The 16,878-nt window shown below is 39.4% G+C and overlaps 1 protein-coding gene across 6 annotated transcripts in view; it reads right to left on the bottom strand.

Moving 5' to 3' along the window:
• The window catches only part of pde1cb (phosphodiesterase 1C, calmodulin-dependent b), a 120,538-nt gene extending 104,174 nt beyond the window's left edge, over positions 1–16,364 (bottom strand). For 3 of the 6 annotated variants that reach the window (XM_082512253.1, XM_082512256.1, XM_082512254.1), the window contains exons 1-2: positions 16,122–16,364; positions 15,689–15,933 (exon numbers count right to left, since the gene is read on the bottom strand). In XM_082512253.1, the coding sequence (XP_082368379.1) occupies positions 15,689–15,933; positions 16,122–16,180 (304 nt within the window). In that variant the 5' untranslated portion in view covers positions 16,181–16,364. Of the gene's footprint in view, positions 1–1,305; positions 1,617–15,688; positions 16,027–16,121 lie in introns of those variants that run through there. The other 3 variants (XM_082512255.1, XM_082512257.1, XM_082512261.1) reach the window with 3 other exon arrangements.
• Between the last annotated feature and the right edge of the window lie 514 nt (positions 16,365–16,878).

The following is a 16,878-nucleotide window of genomic DNA, read 5'->3' as shown; positions in this document are numbered from 1 at the left end:
CGACCTTCCGGTTACAGATCCGATTCCCAACCCCCTGAGCCACAGTCGCCCTTATAAAGCTTCTGTGCCAAACATGATAACAAACAGTATTATATTTACACATAGCACCACCACGTGATCACCGGTTAGTCCAGCATTCATTCCTACTACTGACACGTGAAGTAGCTGCGAAATGCACCACTATGTCCACCATTTAATCATTTTATTCCTCAGTAGTTGATGGCCAGGTTACAGGGATACATCTTAAAAAGCAAGTGGATAACACAACCAAGAATGAACCACAGGCAGCAAAGTTGCAGGCTGTACAAAAATAATAATAATAACAACAATAATAACTAAGCTTGGGCATGTATTAAGGTTGGCTTACAATTCTCCGTGGATTTGTCTCCACAGGCGACCACACTCCAAGTAATCATCTACTCGACTGTTAACGGAAAATTCCATAATGCAAGTTTAATTAAAATGAATATTGAATTCATAAGTATACACTTAGTGCAAACAGTGACAGCTCCGATAGGAGTGCCACAAAAAGTGTTGCGTGTTTTCAGCTTTACATAAAAAGTAAGTATGACAAATGAGAGAGATAGATAGATAGATCTATCTATCTAGATCTATCTATCTAGATCTATCTAGATCTATCTAGATCTATATATATATATATATATATATATATATATAGTTCTACGCAGAGTTTCTAATTCACTTTTGTTTACCAAACTGCAAGAGAGAGCATGACCAAGATTTTGTTTCTCATCACAACACGTTCCCACATGACAAAAGGTCAACACTGCTGTGTATGAAACAAACTTATTCTCATTAACTCCCCCCCATGTTATCTGAGGACACAAGTCTTCTAAGGGAACACACCACAGAACATCTTCAGGACACTATTTTTCACATTGCTTCAACACTCAATACTGCTGGAGTTTTCACAAGTCCTGGGAAAACTAAAAAAGGCAAGTGGCACATAAGTTCATTAACACTCTGGTTGTCAAGACAATAGAATGAATTCCTGGTGACGTCAGCTGCACACAGCTTTAGTCTGAAGTCCCCTTGTTTCCATGGTGTACAGAGGCAAGCAGCAACTTCAGCAGAATGGACTAATGTGTCGAATTGTGCAGAGAAGCTGAAATGTGATGATGTGTTTAACGATGTCTCTGTGCTGGTGCCGAACGCCTCACTGCACTGCCTCGAACTCTCTTACACACCCATATAATCTGTTCCACTCACACACGCACACTTTCGGGCTCCCCTGCAAACACACTTAACCTTTGCTCGTGCTCTGCTTGTTGCTTACATGCTTACCTATGGTGATGTTAAAGCCATCAATGCTGAAGGTGGCACTCCGACCCTTCCTGAATCGATGCTTTTTAGAGTTGGCTTCCATCGCGCTGTCACCCTTCCTCCTTTTAATCTCGTTTTAATGCCTCTTGTCACTTGCAGTGCGTTGTTTTAGTTTTGTTTCAGTCCTCTGACTCCATTTAGTGCCGAGCGCTCGGGGAGAACTGGCAAAGACTCACCACTTCTCGTTACATACGCCGAGCAGGAGAATTTTCTCCACCCCCTGTCTTTGTTGTACATGTCTTTCTCTCGGTCTGTCCGTTTCTCACCCCTCAACAAGCTCATTTCAAGGAGCTTATGGCTCTTGGTTTGCTTTTCTTCTCTCTCTCGATTTCCCTCCTCCCCTCCCTCCCCACTCTCTCTCCTTGTCTCTCTTCCCCTAGAGGTACAGTAGGTGTCTGTGGTGGGTGGTGGTGGTTGGACAGGACCTCTCTAGAGGTGTTTAAATGAACGTGACTCCTCCTACTGTCAACAATTTTTAGCAAAAGCTGTGGAAGCTCGGATTTGGCCTATTAGAGTCTCTTCTAGTTGTGATCACACACCCTCAAACACACAAAAACTTTGGTGCACGAGTCAGGTAGGGAGTGATTATATGTTTTTAGTCAAAGCGAGATCTCAACGCTTGACTTTGCTCTTTATTTTTTAGCAGTTCCATGCTTCTCCACAGAAAGCCGAAGGCCATTACAAGTAAACGCGCACGTTTTTTCTTTTGACAGAAAAAAAACACAGTCTCATCATTATCCCTTTAATGGCAGCGTTTGTAAGAGCAGACAAATTGCTTCAAATGTATTTATTTTTCCCCTTTAAATCCCAGTAGATTAATTGACACCGAAGCAAGGACGCTGCTTTGTTTGTTATCCAGGAAAAATCCTCCCTTTGTGATTCTTTGAACAGCATTTCATTTTACCAGTGCAGTGTGTGTGTGCTTATACGCACACACACACACACACACACACACACACACACACACACACACACACACACACACACACACACACACACACACCTGATTAATAAAGGATAAAAAGCTCCCCATATTAGCACCGTCTGACATTTAGTTATGGAATTTTTCAGTGTTTCTTCCCCCCCCTGATTAGTGCCTGTGAGAAGTCTTTATGAACACTTCTGGCTTGATCTCACACCCTCTCTCAGATTCATTAGTTGTGCCTATAAAAGCATTTACACAGATAAGAAAACATGTCTTTCAACCCTAATTTTGTTCTTAATTTAGGTAAATAGATATTATCTGTAAACATTCTGCTTACGGTGTTCATTGTTATTAAGGATTGTTGCAATAAAACAGTCCAAATCTCTTTTTTTCTTTGCACTTTTTCGAGAAAGCTAATATTGATCTAACTTTGTTCATTGTGTTTGTTCCTTTCCCCTTTGTTGTTCCACTTTCATAATAACAGACACAGTCATTGTCATATAATCCAAGCAATGTTAGGCAGGGGATTTGGAAGCATTAGCACGCCACTGCTTTAATAATAATAATAATAATAATAACAAAAAAATTAATAAGCAACCTGGGCATTGGAAATTATTTTTTATGCAACAAATACATAGACTGTTCGTTTTTTTTCCATTCTAAATTATATGCAGTATAATTGCTGGTCTGATAACAATTAGGGGGAATTTTGTTTGTTTGTGTTTAATTGCATAACGTGCTATATTCATAATGGCATAGACCGTGGCTAACTGTAACAGCATAGATGGGCTTGGACAACAAAAATATGTTGTTTAAAGTCAGAGAAACACCATGGTTTCAGTTACCTACAATGACAACAGCCCTTTCCTAAGAGCTAAGTCAAATGCACTTCTCAGCTTATTGCCAAATGTATTAATTGGTTGTATTTCCGTTGTATTTTTATTTATTTTTTTAAATGTAATCTGACAATAATTACTAGTTTGCAATGAATGATGCATGATGCCCGTGTGCCAAAACACCAAAATGCTAACACCTACTTAAAAAAATCTGCACACCAATCATACATGCAAGACTGAAAATGAGTGTGTAAAATCAACAGGTGACAAATCACTCTTTGTTATACAAGAATTTTGTAAAATAAGGACACACGGTGTAATACTGTCAACAATAATTAATGCATACTTTCTAAATGATGTAGCAGTTAGAGGTGCACGTATTTCATGATAGCGTCTATATTTGTGTGTCTTGTGCCACTAGAGCTGTATAGGAAGCACATGTATCACGGAGAGGGGTAAAGACAGATGGTCAGCAGTTTTTTTTTTGCAGCAGCAGCAGGCAGTTTTTTCTGACTTAACTGTAAGGTAACAGCACACAAACTGTAGCCATATATTTTTGGGGGTTTTTAGGGTTAGCCATGGTTGGGAAGCTTTTATTAAACATCAACATATTGAGTTTTTGTCACGTCAAGTAACATCCTTCAGTTCACCTGTTTCTCCTCAACTCCACGTGCGTGGGAGGGGGCACACATCGTGAAACACAAGCGCACATACAGAGACAGAGAGAGAGCAGAAGAGAGGAGAAAAACTAATGCAGTGCATTGCAATGGCAATACAACAAAGCCAATGAGTGTATTACAATATGCAAATAATAGTGAGCATCTATGTTTTTTAATTTACATAGTGAAAAATAGGATTATTGTTTTATAATAGGAACGGTATCTTCTAATACCCAAAGGATCTGTATCGGTACAGTCAAACAGCTATCGATCACAATCAGAACATCCATCCAATTACAAGAAAGACAGTTTGAGTCACTCAGCTCGGTTTCAGAGGACATATTACACGGCTGTAGGATAATTACACTCCATCTCATTTTGTTGGTGAGCTACAGTAAGAGCTCTTTACGCGTTCCTTCTGCTGTCACCTTGCTCTCCCGAGCCTCCAATTCATTCCACATGTAGCAATTTGTGAAGATCCTAATTTTGTAACACTCTCACTGTGGGTTCCTGGGCAGCTTTCATGTTAATGAGGGCATGTGTGGGAATATTGTAGCTTTGCTACTCTTTCCTTTTGTCAGTGGACTAAATAATTGTTTTTGAAAGGTTCAGAGCGGTTACAATATACTTTCAAGCCTTATTCAGTGTGTTTGAATACACTGTTTAGTGCAATAAAATGTAATTAACAAAATTATATTTCTGCCAATGCAATGACACTGCTCCTTAAATAACATGCCTAACAGAATATGTGAAGTCAGTGTAAAGGTGTTAAATGCCAGGATTCTCTTTGAGAGCGTGTTGCATGAGAGCAGGTGTTTTTATATCATGGTCAAAGTGTGCTGCATTATATTCAGATCTTGCTGTTTAATGCATTCAGGGGTTACAGAAGTTAGAGAGGAAGTTATGTAACACACTTAACTGAAGAAGTGGGCCTCTGCTTTTATTTTCCTGATATTTTAGGAGGCTACGTGCTGTTCCACACCTGTGCATCACCCTATAAAAGTTGCTATGCAGCCTTTTATATAAGCTTCGATTAAAGCCTTAGTACAAATGCAAGCATGGTGGAAGCTTTACGTAGTTTGTTTGTAAGATGCCGGACAACTTTCTCATACATACAACTTGACCCTAACTTGTGAGTGCCATTCAGATTTAGCTGATAATCTTTACACAACAGATCTCATTATAATCATTTTTGTCTTCATCTCGCCCTATCTGCCACACAAATTCTCTGCATGTCCTCCTTCACGATATCCAGGAATGTTGTTTGCGGTCTTCCTGCCTGGCAGCTCCATCTTCAGCATCCCTTGTCCAATGTATCCATCATCCCTCCTCTGCACATGTCAAACTGTTTAACCTCCAAAACACTCAACCTGAACTGTCCCACTGATGTACTCATTTCTGATCTTGTCCCGCCTGGTCACTCTCAATAAAACTGTGCCACCACCAACTCAGCCTCCTGTCTTTTTGTCAGAGCCACTGTCTCCATACCATACATCAGAGCAAGTCTTACAGCCGTCTTGTAAACCTTTCCTTTCACTCTTGCTTTGTGACTCTTCTGTCACAAATCTCCCCTGACACTCATTTCCACGCACTCCACCTATCTGCACTCTATTTTTCACCTCTTTTATACACTGTTCACTGGTTTGGATGGTTGACACAGGTATTTAAACTCATCCACCTTCATTATCTTGACTCCTTGCAGCTTCACTGTTACACCTCTCTTCCTCTCATTCAAAAACAAAATCAAAGTGATAGCATAGGAGGAGCCAAATCAACACTTTGCTTTACTGACAAAAGAATGCACTTCTGAGCTTAGAAACACCAGTGTTTTCTTCTGTAGCCTATGTGTCCACCGAAAAAGATGCTGGTAGATGATTACTGGATCTTTTCAGAGCATCCAGCCAAGTGGAAAACATTTTTCAGGCAGTAGGCATATCATTATCCAAGTCTAACATAACGAGAAGACTTTACAAGAAAAAAAAAAGAAATCTAATCACCCTGTACTGGAATGACAAGAGTAAAAGAACGCTTTGGGAAAGGCTCACTCTATGAGCCCAGTATACTAAAAAAGCACAATTTCTTTAAAAAAAAAATGTGTTGGAATGAGCATAGTTAACATTCATAATGGAAGACAAGTCTCTAATGATAGAACAGAAGACAGAAGCAGGTGGATACATGGATACATGTTTCTGAGACTGGGATACAAATGAGCTCACAACAGTAGGTGATCGAACTGGCAGCCAGAGCAAGGAGAAACTGGAGAACTATGGCAAATAGTCAACAGACATAAGAGGCCACTATGTGGGTGGGTTGCAGGTAGGGAGGACAGGGTATTGAGAGGAGGAAAAGGCAGGCGAGACCACTCTGGAGGTCTACCAGGAGAAGCAGAGCAGACAGGCAGTTCAAGTTAAGAAGATGGAAGCAGCCTGGAGGCTGAGCATGTAGGCTGGACTGCTCAAGTGCAGCCTAGGATCAGGAGCACAGGGGTACTAGATATCTCGTGTGCACCTCAAGAGCTGACGCAGACTATTAACTGGACCAAAGACGGGCATCGGGTAAAGCTGACCTTGAAGAAGGAGCAGGTTAGGGGTCAGTATGAAGTGCTATTAATCTCCAAGGAACTGTTAATAGTAAAGATATAGCTCCTTCTGTATATGCTGATGTTACCTCCTTAAGAAACAGGACACAGGAGATTAGATTAGGAAGCTTGAGTAATGAAGCTTACAATATGCCTGTGTTCAACAAGGTAGCGCTGTATTCACTCATCTGGCTGCATTCATGGGAATTCAGGCTGCTAGTATATTCTTTAAATCACTTCTGCTTTCCCACACTGGCAACATCAATTCTGTCATTGTCACTTTCACCGAATATTTTACTGGTCCACATTCTGTGAGCCAATCGTTATCCTACTTCCTACAATTGTTGGACGTTTTGCCATGTAGCTTCATCAGTGTCCTTCAAATAATCTCTCAATTGAAGTAAAAGATTGAAGGTAATCAGATAAGATGGAAGTGAACAAGTGGTTAAATATACCCTGAAATGACTGATGGAAAAGTAATAGGTCATAATGAGAGAGGAACAGAGAATCACATTAAAATAAAAAAATAAAGAAAACAAAAAAGCAACTAGGCCTAGGGGAGACCGGGGATAGTTGTAACGTGGGTCAGTTGTAACACTTCCAATTTCTTCAATCAGGGCTAAGTTTCAAATGATGTGACTCATCCTGTGCATGCCCAATTCAGTTCTGCTATCACATGTGAAAAATCAGCACATTTTGTCAAACACAGACAATTTAACACGAAAAAAAGTAATTTGTATGCCAAAAAGTAAGTTTTTCTACTTTATTTCAATTTGTAATAGCATTATCTGCTTTGCAGTTAAACTCATCAAACTTAAATTGTGTTATTTGTATGTCTATGGGGATATATTCTGTGTAGGTCTTTAGTGCTAATGTTTTAGCCGTTGGCTGTAATGTTAGCTAGTTCATGGCTATAGGAGTCTGGGTCAGTTGTAACAGCAACAGTCTGGGTCAGTTGTAACAATAATGCAGATGTTACAACTTACCACACTATTACTTTAACTTATATTAAACAAGTTGGGGCAACGACATCAGCAGAGAGAGGTTCACTGGTCGCTTTTGTATATGCGGTTAATGCCATTGGCAACACAATTCCTCCACTGTTTGTGTTCCCACACATACATTATGCAGACCACTGTGTCAGAGATGGACCAGTAGGAAGTACTGGTAGTGGAAATAAATCAGGATGGGTGCAAGAAACAGATTTCCTCATCTTTCTGAAGCACTTTGCAAACCACACCAAGGTATGATAAAAAGTAATGGAATTGCGATGCTGGTGAACAACTACATTTTTTCAGCTTCATTGTTATGTTCAAAATTGGTGCAAGAGTTGTAGGTTCTAATGCCCACTGAGCCAATGAGGCCAAACTCAAGGAAGACCAACCAAAATTAATGAAATATTCAGTTGCAGAAATTTCCATAATTTGTCTTTTTTGGGGGGTTGGAATATGTTCAAAAGTTAGATTTCTGCATTCTGTCACACACACACACACACAGCTACACAAATGGCTCTAAGTGCATTCATGTGTTGAATAAACAAAGATTACATGTTAATATTTTCTTAGTACCCTTATTTCATTGTGTTACATTTTACCCCAGGATATGTTACAACTAACCCAGACTATGGGGTTAATTGTAACATTTCACTCTTCGTGTTTGAGACCATACCATGCAATGGGTAATTGTTCTGCAGAGAAAATAGCTGCACTATTTAATAGCAGAGACATGAAAATACTTTGCATTACATTTTGAATCCACTACCTTAAAAGAGCTTCAATTTACAGACAGAAATGTCAAAAATGTTACAACTATCCCCGGTCTCCCCTACTCCAGGAAACAACAATTAAACATCAGTCAAGCACAAAATTAACTTACAGCAGTGCTTAATCTGTAACTCAAAATACTGGCAATACATTAACAGTGAACAAGTGAATACACTAAGAGAATGTACCTGCTTTCTAACTGTCTATAATTCAATACATCCTTCAAACGTTAGACACAAACCACCATAAAAGAAGCCTAAAAGTGGTTATGGGAAAAGTGAGGCTTTCTCTACATTGACACCTACTGGCCACTTTTTGCTTTGCTATTGTCACTACTACCACTGATTCAAAACAACAGCCACCTCAAGGTGGTTCAATTGTCAGATAAAGATCCAAAAATATTAGATATAGGCCCAAAAAGCCCTTTGAGCAAGCACTTGGCGACAGCAGAAAGGAAAAACTCCCTTTTAACGGGAAGAAAGTTCAGTAGAACCAGCCTCAGGGTGCTGCAGGAAAAAGAGGCAAAATATAGGAGAGAGAGCTAGAGTTGAATCATTTCTAGATAAAGATTGCACAACTCTAAACAAAGTAACATATAGACCAACGACTGCAGGAACCAGCATGTGAGCAGACACATCCTTAAATTTGCCAACGACACCGCCATCATTAGTCTGCTAAATACTGAGAATAACACTGAGAATTCCAAGGACGTGGTGATCAGTCTCAGAAAGCCCCCTCACCCTCGACTGCAGAGCAACATCAAGAGTAAAGCTACTGAACAGGTGGAACAATATAAATAGCTTGGAATGGTCATTGATAATAATTGAAAATTTGACACTAATGTGGAAGCAGTGGTCAAGAAGCGCTAGCAACACCTCACATTTTTGAGGAAGTTGCATGTTTTCAACGTCAACAGAATTATGATAACTCTTTCATTGAATCAGTTTTACCATTTTCAGCTATTTCCTGGCTTGAAAAGGAACAAAGTGAAAGTAGCCAGTAAAGTTACAGGTCTCCCATAGACCACACTGCCTGCTGTATATGAGCAGCAGGTAGCGCGAAAGGCCAGAGCTATTGTTGAGAGCCAGACTCTCCCCCTGCACAGAGAATCTGAACTGCTTCCTTCAGGCTGCAGATACAGAACACCAAGAGTAAGGTGTAACAGGACCAAAAACTCTTTTGTTTCCAGTAAAATAGCAGTCCTAAATCGGTTTGTGATACCTCTACATTACCTTGTACCATTTTTGTGTTTTTACAAATTTTTACTGGATTAAAAAAAAAAAATCACTGATTGTGTATCATTTTTCATATTTTTTATAATGTGGATGTGAATGATTTCTCGAGAGCCAGTCTGTAAACCAGACTGGGTGCGTATTGTGTTACATTTACTCTGATAACCACACAGGTTTTGTGGGTTTGATTGTCTACGCCATTTGCTGCGTGTAGCCAAATAATCGCAGGATTTTTTTCTTTATGGTGAAATGAATTGCAAATGAATGTATTGTGTATGAATGAGTGAAAAATCAAATAAGAATGTCCTACGTATAGGACAATTCAAAAAGCATGTTCTACAACCACTGCTTTGAATCCTTGTCAAGATCCATTTTTAAGGGTCTTTATTAGGGTGACATCACTATCACTAGGCAACGGGAAGACCTTGAAAATATATACTGCACAAAATAAGACAAAAGGTTAATATTGCTAGCTCTGTTTTCTTAAAGATTATTTATTTGGGACATTTTTGCCTGTAATGGACAGCTAATTCAAAGCTAATTTTATTGTCATCTCAGCCAAATACACATATGCAAAAAGACAACATTACAAAGCTCCAACAAACAAAACCAGATATTGTTCCAATAGTCCAAGTACAAAAAAAGAAAATGCAAAACAAATACTCCAAAAATATGTTTCTTTTATTACACATAGTATGGAATGAGATTTGAATTGACCAAAGATGTCCTGGTTGTATGCAAGTACTGTGCAAGACACACACACAACAGTGCTTGTTCTACTTTACTAATTCAGCTTTGATATGATTTTTTGGATACGTATGCATGGAGAAGCTGACGCACCGGACCTTCATCGGCTCATCACGCCGCTCTGCATAAGTAGTACTGGGTCCTGAGTGTTGTTGTTATTGTGGGTGATGTGTCCGGCTGGCAGCGGGAGAGCTGCAGCCGAGTGTGTACAGCAACCGTGGTGAAATAATCAAGTATGCTGAAAAGCATGAACATGTCATCAGGTCTGCCGTGGTTTGTTACAATCGATTATGTGAAAATAAACTTTTTTTCTTCTTTTTAGCAGACCTGTAGTACAGTGGATTGTTGACAACAGAAACACACCTGCTTGCTTTGCTGATGTCCATTAATCATGAACTATTGCTCAACCTTTGATCAGGCCATCAAACAACAGGACAGGCCATCACTCAAAGACTTTAATTAGTGGTGAAGATAAAGGGAAGCTGGGGACAAACTAAAGGGCTTAAAAGCAGTCTGTTGTACTAAATTGATGTTTAAACAAAACCACCCAAAAAGAAACACTTTGTTTCTGTGTGTGTCTCGTTGTATATAACTAAAATATATGATGATTTAAAAAAAAAAAAATCAATATAATTACTTGCTGAATTATAATTGCATGAGATTTTTTTCTAGATGCTTCAAATTTACCGTCATTTTATTTGATCAGTTTTGAAACTTTTCGATTTCGTAATCTGTCCCAGCAGCACATCACAATTCTTGACAACAACTGTGCGATCAGATGGAAAAACAAGCTCATTAGAGATGCGGAATGACATACACTTTGTCAGTCCCAACACCGCTGTCACCACAGTGACACACTCATGTAATTAAGACACACTGGGTGCAAGGGAGCTTGTCTTTTCCCCTGCTAAATACTCATTAGAGGCACCTTTAAGGGTAATGTTAGCCTGTGTTGCAAAGCTGAGGGAAATGAGCTGACAAAACAGAGAGCTCCATGAGCTGTCATCTGATTTCTCCTGCACCAAGACCCTGAAGAGAACAAGGAAAAGCAGTCTTAAGAAACAGAGTCCACCATTTTAGCTAATGATTTTTGCACCAGCATGATTCCATATCAAAGACGCAAAACTAGTTTGGTGAGAGTAAGGTCAGCAAGGAGAACAAATATAATCCTTTTGATTAGAGGCAGACATCTTTCACATCCTAGACATCATTGCGCCGACAGACCAAAGCGACTAATCTGCGTTATATGGACACAGCGTGAAAACCACAGCAGTTCTGCACTTTATGAAAAAGTCACGTCCAGTTTCTTCACAATTTGGAGACAGAGCAGACTGTGCAAGCTGTGGAGCAGTGGCCACAAAGGAAGCAGAATTTGGACTGCATGACCGAAAAATCCTCAGTGTTGGCAGGAGAAACAAAAATTAATATTTGCTTAATAGTTATCAAATACTAAACTGAATACTTTAAAACTAGAGTTAGTAAACAGACAGAATTTTTTGATACTTTTTAACTACTGCTTTTCCTACTAAATAACAGCAAACAGCTTTGATTAAACCATTTAATACTTTTGAGACAGTAAGGAGAGATTATAACTGACTATTAAAAGTTTAACCACAAATGGTGTGAAGTTGAGACACCACTTTTTAATGTGAATACCCCTCCCTGACTTACACACTTGCATACAGATAAATGCACATTAGATGCACAGTGGGGAGCAATGACAGTTTAGTGTTGCTAACTTTTCCACTGAACATCAGCTACATGTAAAGTAGTCTGTGGTTCCTAATTAATCCCTTCTCTCTTCATCTTTTCCTTGCACTCAACAGTGACACAGAGCTGCGAGGATGAAAGATTAGAACATACACTCCCCAGACATTTTATTAGGTGCATCTGTTCAACTGCCCATTAATGGAAATATCAAATCAGCTGATATCATAGTGGCGACTATGATGCAAACATGGTCAAGATGACCAGCTGAAGGTCGAAATGACCACCAAAACAAGGAAGAAAGATGATTTAAGAGAAACTGATTTGAGTATTTCAAAAACTGCTGCGCTACCGGGATTTTCTTTAATAACCATCTCTAGGGTTTATAGAGAAAAGAGAAGATTTTTAGTAAGCAGCAGTTATCTGGGTAAAAATGCCTTTTTGATGCCAAAGGTCAGATAAGATTGGCTAGACTGCTTCAAGGTGATAGTAAGGCAACAATAATGCAAGCAACCACTCAATCCCACCAAGCCATACAGACAAGCATTTGATGAACACAAAGCATGTTCATGACATAAAGCAGAACAGAAGCCTAGAACAGAAAACTGAGGCTGTAACCAAAAGTGGACAAGAGAAGACTGGAAAGCATTGTGTGGACTGATAAGTCTCAATTTCTGCTGCAACATTCAGATGGCAGCGTCAGAATATATGAGTATGAATCCATCCTGCCTCGTATCAACAGTTCAGACTGGTGGTGGGGAGTGTAATGGTGTGGGAGGTCATTTTTTAGCACAACTGGGTATTGTTGCTGACCCTTTATGAGCATAGTGTACAAATCTTCTGATGACTTCCTGCAGCAGTATAACGCGCCATGTCACAGAGCTCAAAACATCTCGAACTGGTTTTCTTGAAAAACAGAGCAGGATGTGGGAGAACAGAAGACTCATAATCATACCTGCACCAACTGTGTGAAGTCATCATGTCAATATGTCCGAAATATCTGATTAGTGTTTCAAGGCCTTTTTTGAATCTATGCCATGAAAAATTAAGATAGTTCTGAAGGCAAGAGCGGGTCAAACTCAGTACAATCAAGGTGTACCTAATGAAGTGGTAGGCGAGTGTACATTTAAATTAAAGGCCACATTCAAGTTAAATAAAAGCGTTATATTTTCCAAGAATTTCTTGTCCATAAACAAAAAAAATATATCACAGTAATTACTTATGGACTTCTACATTTGGAAGCGAGTGATTTCTTCTTTAATTAGAATGTCATTATAGGAAAATCAGCTTTTTTCACGCTGCTCAGAAAAGTGTCCGATTATGTGGATTTAGGAATGAAATTAAGATAAGATAAGATAACCTTTATTAGTCCCACACGTGGGAAATTTGTTTTGTCACAGCAGGAAGTGGACAGTGCAAAAGTTATGAGGCAAAAATTAGAATACAATAAGAATAAATACAGTACACAACTGTACAGAATAGAATAAAATAAAATACTATATACAGTAGAATAAAATAAAATAAATATACAATAAGATAAAAATAGAATACAAATACAAATACTATATACAACTGAGTAAAAATACAACGATGACAGAAAGGATTATTGCACTTGGTATTATTGCATATGTATGGATGTGTGTGCTTGATCAGTTAAAGTCTTTATTATGGAGTCTGACAGCAGTGGGGAGGAAAGACCTGCGAAATCTCTCCGTCTCCATTATATCTTAACACAAGAAGAAAAAATCTCGGATAAAAACATGTCAATAATTTCTTGCTACTCTTCTACAAATCACGTTAAATCTTTTAAAACCTACAATCTTAAATGCAACTTGACTCCTTTATGTAATATGACTGATGTATGCTACAACAGCAGCTCCACCCCCTTTAACACCACTTGAAATCTTATGACCTATTTTTTGTGCTAGTCATAAAATCCGAAGGGTAATTGCAGTTCTTCAACATCAGATGCACGTGACTGTATGACTGGCTGTAAAATAATTCCTGGAACACATGTTGCGTAGTAATGGTAAAAGCTGTTTTGGTACTGATGTGTCCATATTAATCATAGGGTGTGTTTGTCTGTGTGTGGTCTCATCTAGCCATGCTCTAAAGACCCAATATAAAACCTCTGCAGTCCCTTAACATTATAACTAGGCACTCTGATACTGAAGGGATCCAACCAGATAAGCATGATACTAAGGTTGGTGCTTATTTTATTTTTATTTTTTTGCCGTGTGCGTTTTGTTTTCCCCCTCAGGAGGTAGCACTTGAGTGCACAGTCAGGCAGGAGACTCTTCAGCACACATAAACGTCACTGGGGATCAGGAAGGAAACTCAGCGGGAGTCTACACTGTCATATGGTCATGGAAACTGCCCAAAACAGGTGATATTTAAGGAGCCAACCAGGGAGAGGAATTTCCCTCGAGGACAGATATGCGAGGAGTTGTAACTGGAGATGGCAGCGGTAGAGCAAGGTGAAGATGCAGATTCACACTCGTCTGCAGAGCTGAGTAGGCATTAACCAGACAACACAAGCAGCTTCAGCAAGACTTTGTACATTTGTGCATGCTGTATATCTCAGCTGAAACACACAACTGCCAAACTGCAGGGTTAACATAAAATGATAGGACTGTTAGTTTTGTTTATTTCAGTCAGGGGGGCATCTCAAACATCAAAGAGATGCTTTGGTAGTGGAGATATGCTGCATTGAGCCTGGTCTTCAAAGAGCTCAGCATTCATTCGGTGAATACCTTTTGTCAGCAGGATATTCACACGATCCTCTGAAGTGACCAGTTGCTCTCATCTATTTTTAAAAAAAATCCATGAAATGAACCACAGACATCTGCAGTATAAAGTAACACAAAAGCCAGGATGCCCCCCCCACCCCACCACACCACACCACACCACACACAGAGAGATGTTGCTTTCACATGAAATGAACCTGAGAAATTCTATTAATGAAATAGCTAACCTGATCTATGGAGCGGTCACTTACTTTTACTGGCATTCATCAAAACATCATTCCCACCTTTTAGAGTGTGCAGTACATGGCACTCATGACCAAACCTCAGTGATTACTGCATGTCAGTGGTTTTCTAAGAACAGCTCTAGATACTTATTATTAAATACAAGATGAACCTAACGCTTCCAAAGAAGAAGCAAAATGGCCACTATCAGTGCTATGGTGAATGTATGAAGCATGAGGAAATTTTATAATAACTATTATTAAAACCATTTTAATGACATAAGCCTTTCACAGTAGTCCTATTAGAAAGTCATGCTGCAAAACCCTGAATGCCAGACCTTTATGTGGAGTATTTATCTTGTGTCACTGCTTGTTTTAAAAAACTTCCACATCTGCTGCGTGTTACTCGACCCTTCTCAAAGATTACCTTTTGGCAAGAAAACCACAGGTGTAATCAATGACATTAATAAGTGCAGCTGCAATTTAAATTAGCATCCAAATGGTTCTGCTATTGTACACCTGGCTCATTAGGTCTCTTAATTGAACTGAGCCATCATTAATTTCACTACTTCCACCTGTGCTTCTCTGTGTCTTAAAGAGTGATAGAAGAAGTATTCAGATCCAGAACTCACTATATAGATTGGCTCCAGCTGCTGTCTAACTTTATATTATATAATATAATTATATATATTATATTTAATTAAGCGCTATCTTTTATAAACTCCGTGTGTTTTGTAGTTGTCAAATAAGTGGAAAGCAAAATAATTCTGTGTGAAATTTGGAGAAGTTAAAGTGTACTTGCATAAATATAACTGGGTAAACTGTACTATGTGTGACTCTTAAAGTGGCATTAGTATGTGTTGTTCTCCACAACTTCTCCTTGTTATGTGCTATTATGTCGTAAAGCAATCGCATGCTGTGTAACTCACCGCTTTGTGGACTCTCGAAAGCCTTTTTCTTTGAACTCTGTTTGGCTCTGTCGGAGTCCTGTCTGCTCAGGACCTCGGACAGCGACTGCCGGGAGCTCTGCCGTGCGGTCTGGTTAGAAACGTTGAACCGTGTTGCCCTTTTCCTGTCTTTGCTATTGGCCCGGTCTGACTCCGGAGCGGACTGGCTTCTCTCCGGGTCATGGTTCTCCGGCTCTGAGCCGACTTTCACCAACGCGTTCCTCGTCCTAGTTAGAGCAGAAGTCACCGAACCCATCGCTAATTGAAAGTTAAACGTCTCAGTTGGAAACGGTTACTCTGAATTTCATTTTACCCAAAACCTGTTGAAAGTGGCCAACAGTGAAAAACATGTACTTCAGCTGTAAGCTTGGGACTTCATCGTAAAGTTACATTCAAAAGAAAGAAAACTCCGCACTTTGACCGGACCGTGTCTGCATCTTCCTCGTTTTCTGTTTCCTCCGAAAGACACGTCATCTAAAGTTCCTCCTCTGTCAACAAAAGCGCGGATCTCCCGGGACAGGGAGGCGAAAACAAGCGGCAACAATTAACCAGCAAGGTATCCCGAGCTGTTAAAACAGCTGCGCTGACATAAATGTTAATTGCATCATCACAAATTACCTGTAGATTCCCTTCGTCACAGGCGACTTTAGTCCTATCTGCGAAAAGTGATCGCGAGATTTGGGCGTGGTCAAGAAAATGAAATTGTAGTTCCTGGCTACTTCAATTATTAACCGGAGGGAAGAGGGGTGCAGTTGTCTCAATCACTGGCAAACAGCAGTTAAAAAAAGTAGGCGATGTACTTACTTATTTATTTGTGTATTACATTTGCAGCAGCATTTCTATCAGTTTTTAATTAGAACCATGGGGCAATGATTGTTACACTAAGTTTAACTTTTACTAATTAATTTAAGTGCAAATAAGCTACATAGTAACCAACTATGTTTCTAAGATGAAATTAACACTTATTCAAACATATTATATGTTTGTGATGGAAGACCAACACACATGGTTAGGGAAGCATCAGTGTCACAGTGAAAAAAAAGTCTGCTGCAGGAGTCTGGGTACTTAATGCACTGAAATCAGTTGACCTCATTATACTTGCGCCACATTGACCCCGTTGAAAAACTATTATGTAACACTGTGGCTGAATGAGATGTTAACAGCTTCATGTT

Source organism: Aulonocara stuartgranti (genome assembly GCF_965226115.1).
Source record: "Aulonocara stuartgranti genome assembly, chromosome: 18".
Classification (NCBI taxonomy): Eukaryota; Metazoa; Chordata; class Actinopteri; order Cichliformes; family Cichlidae; genus Aulonocara; species Aulonocara stuartgranti.
This window is presented reverse-complemented; position numbering and strand designations above follow the sequence as displayed.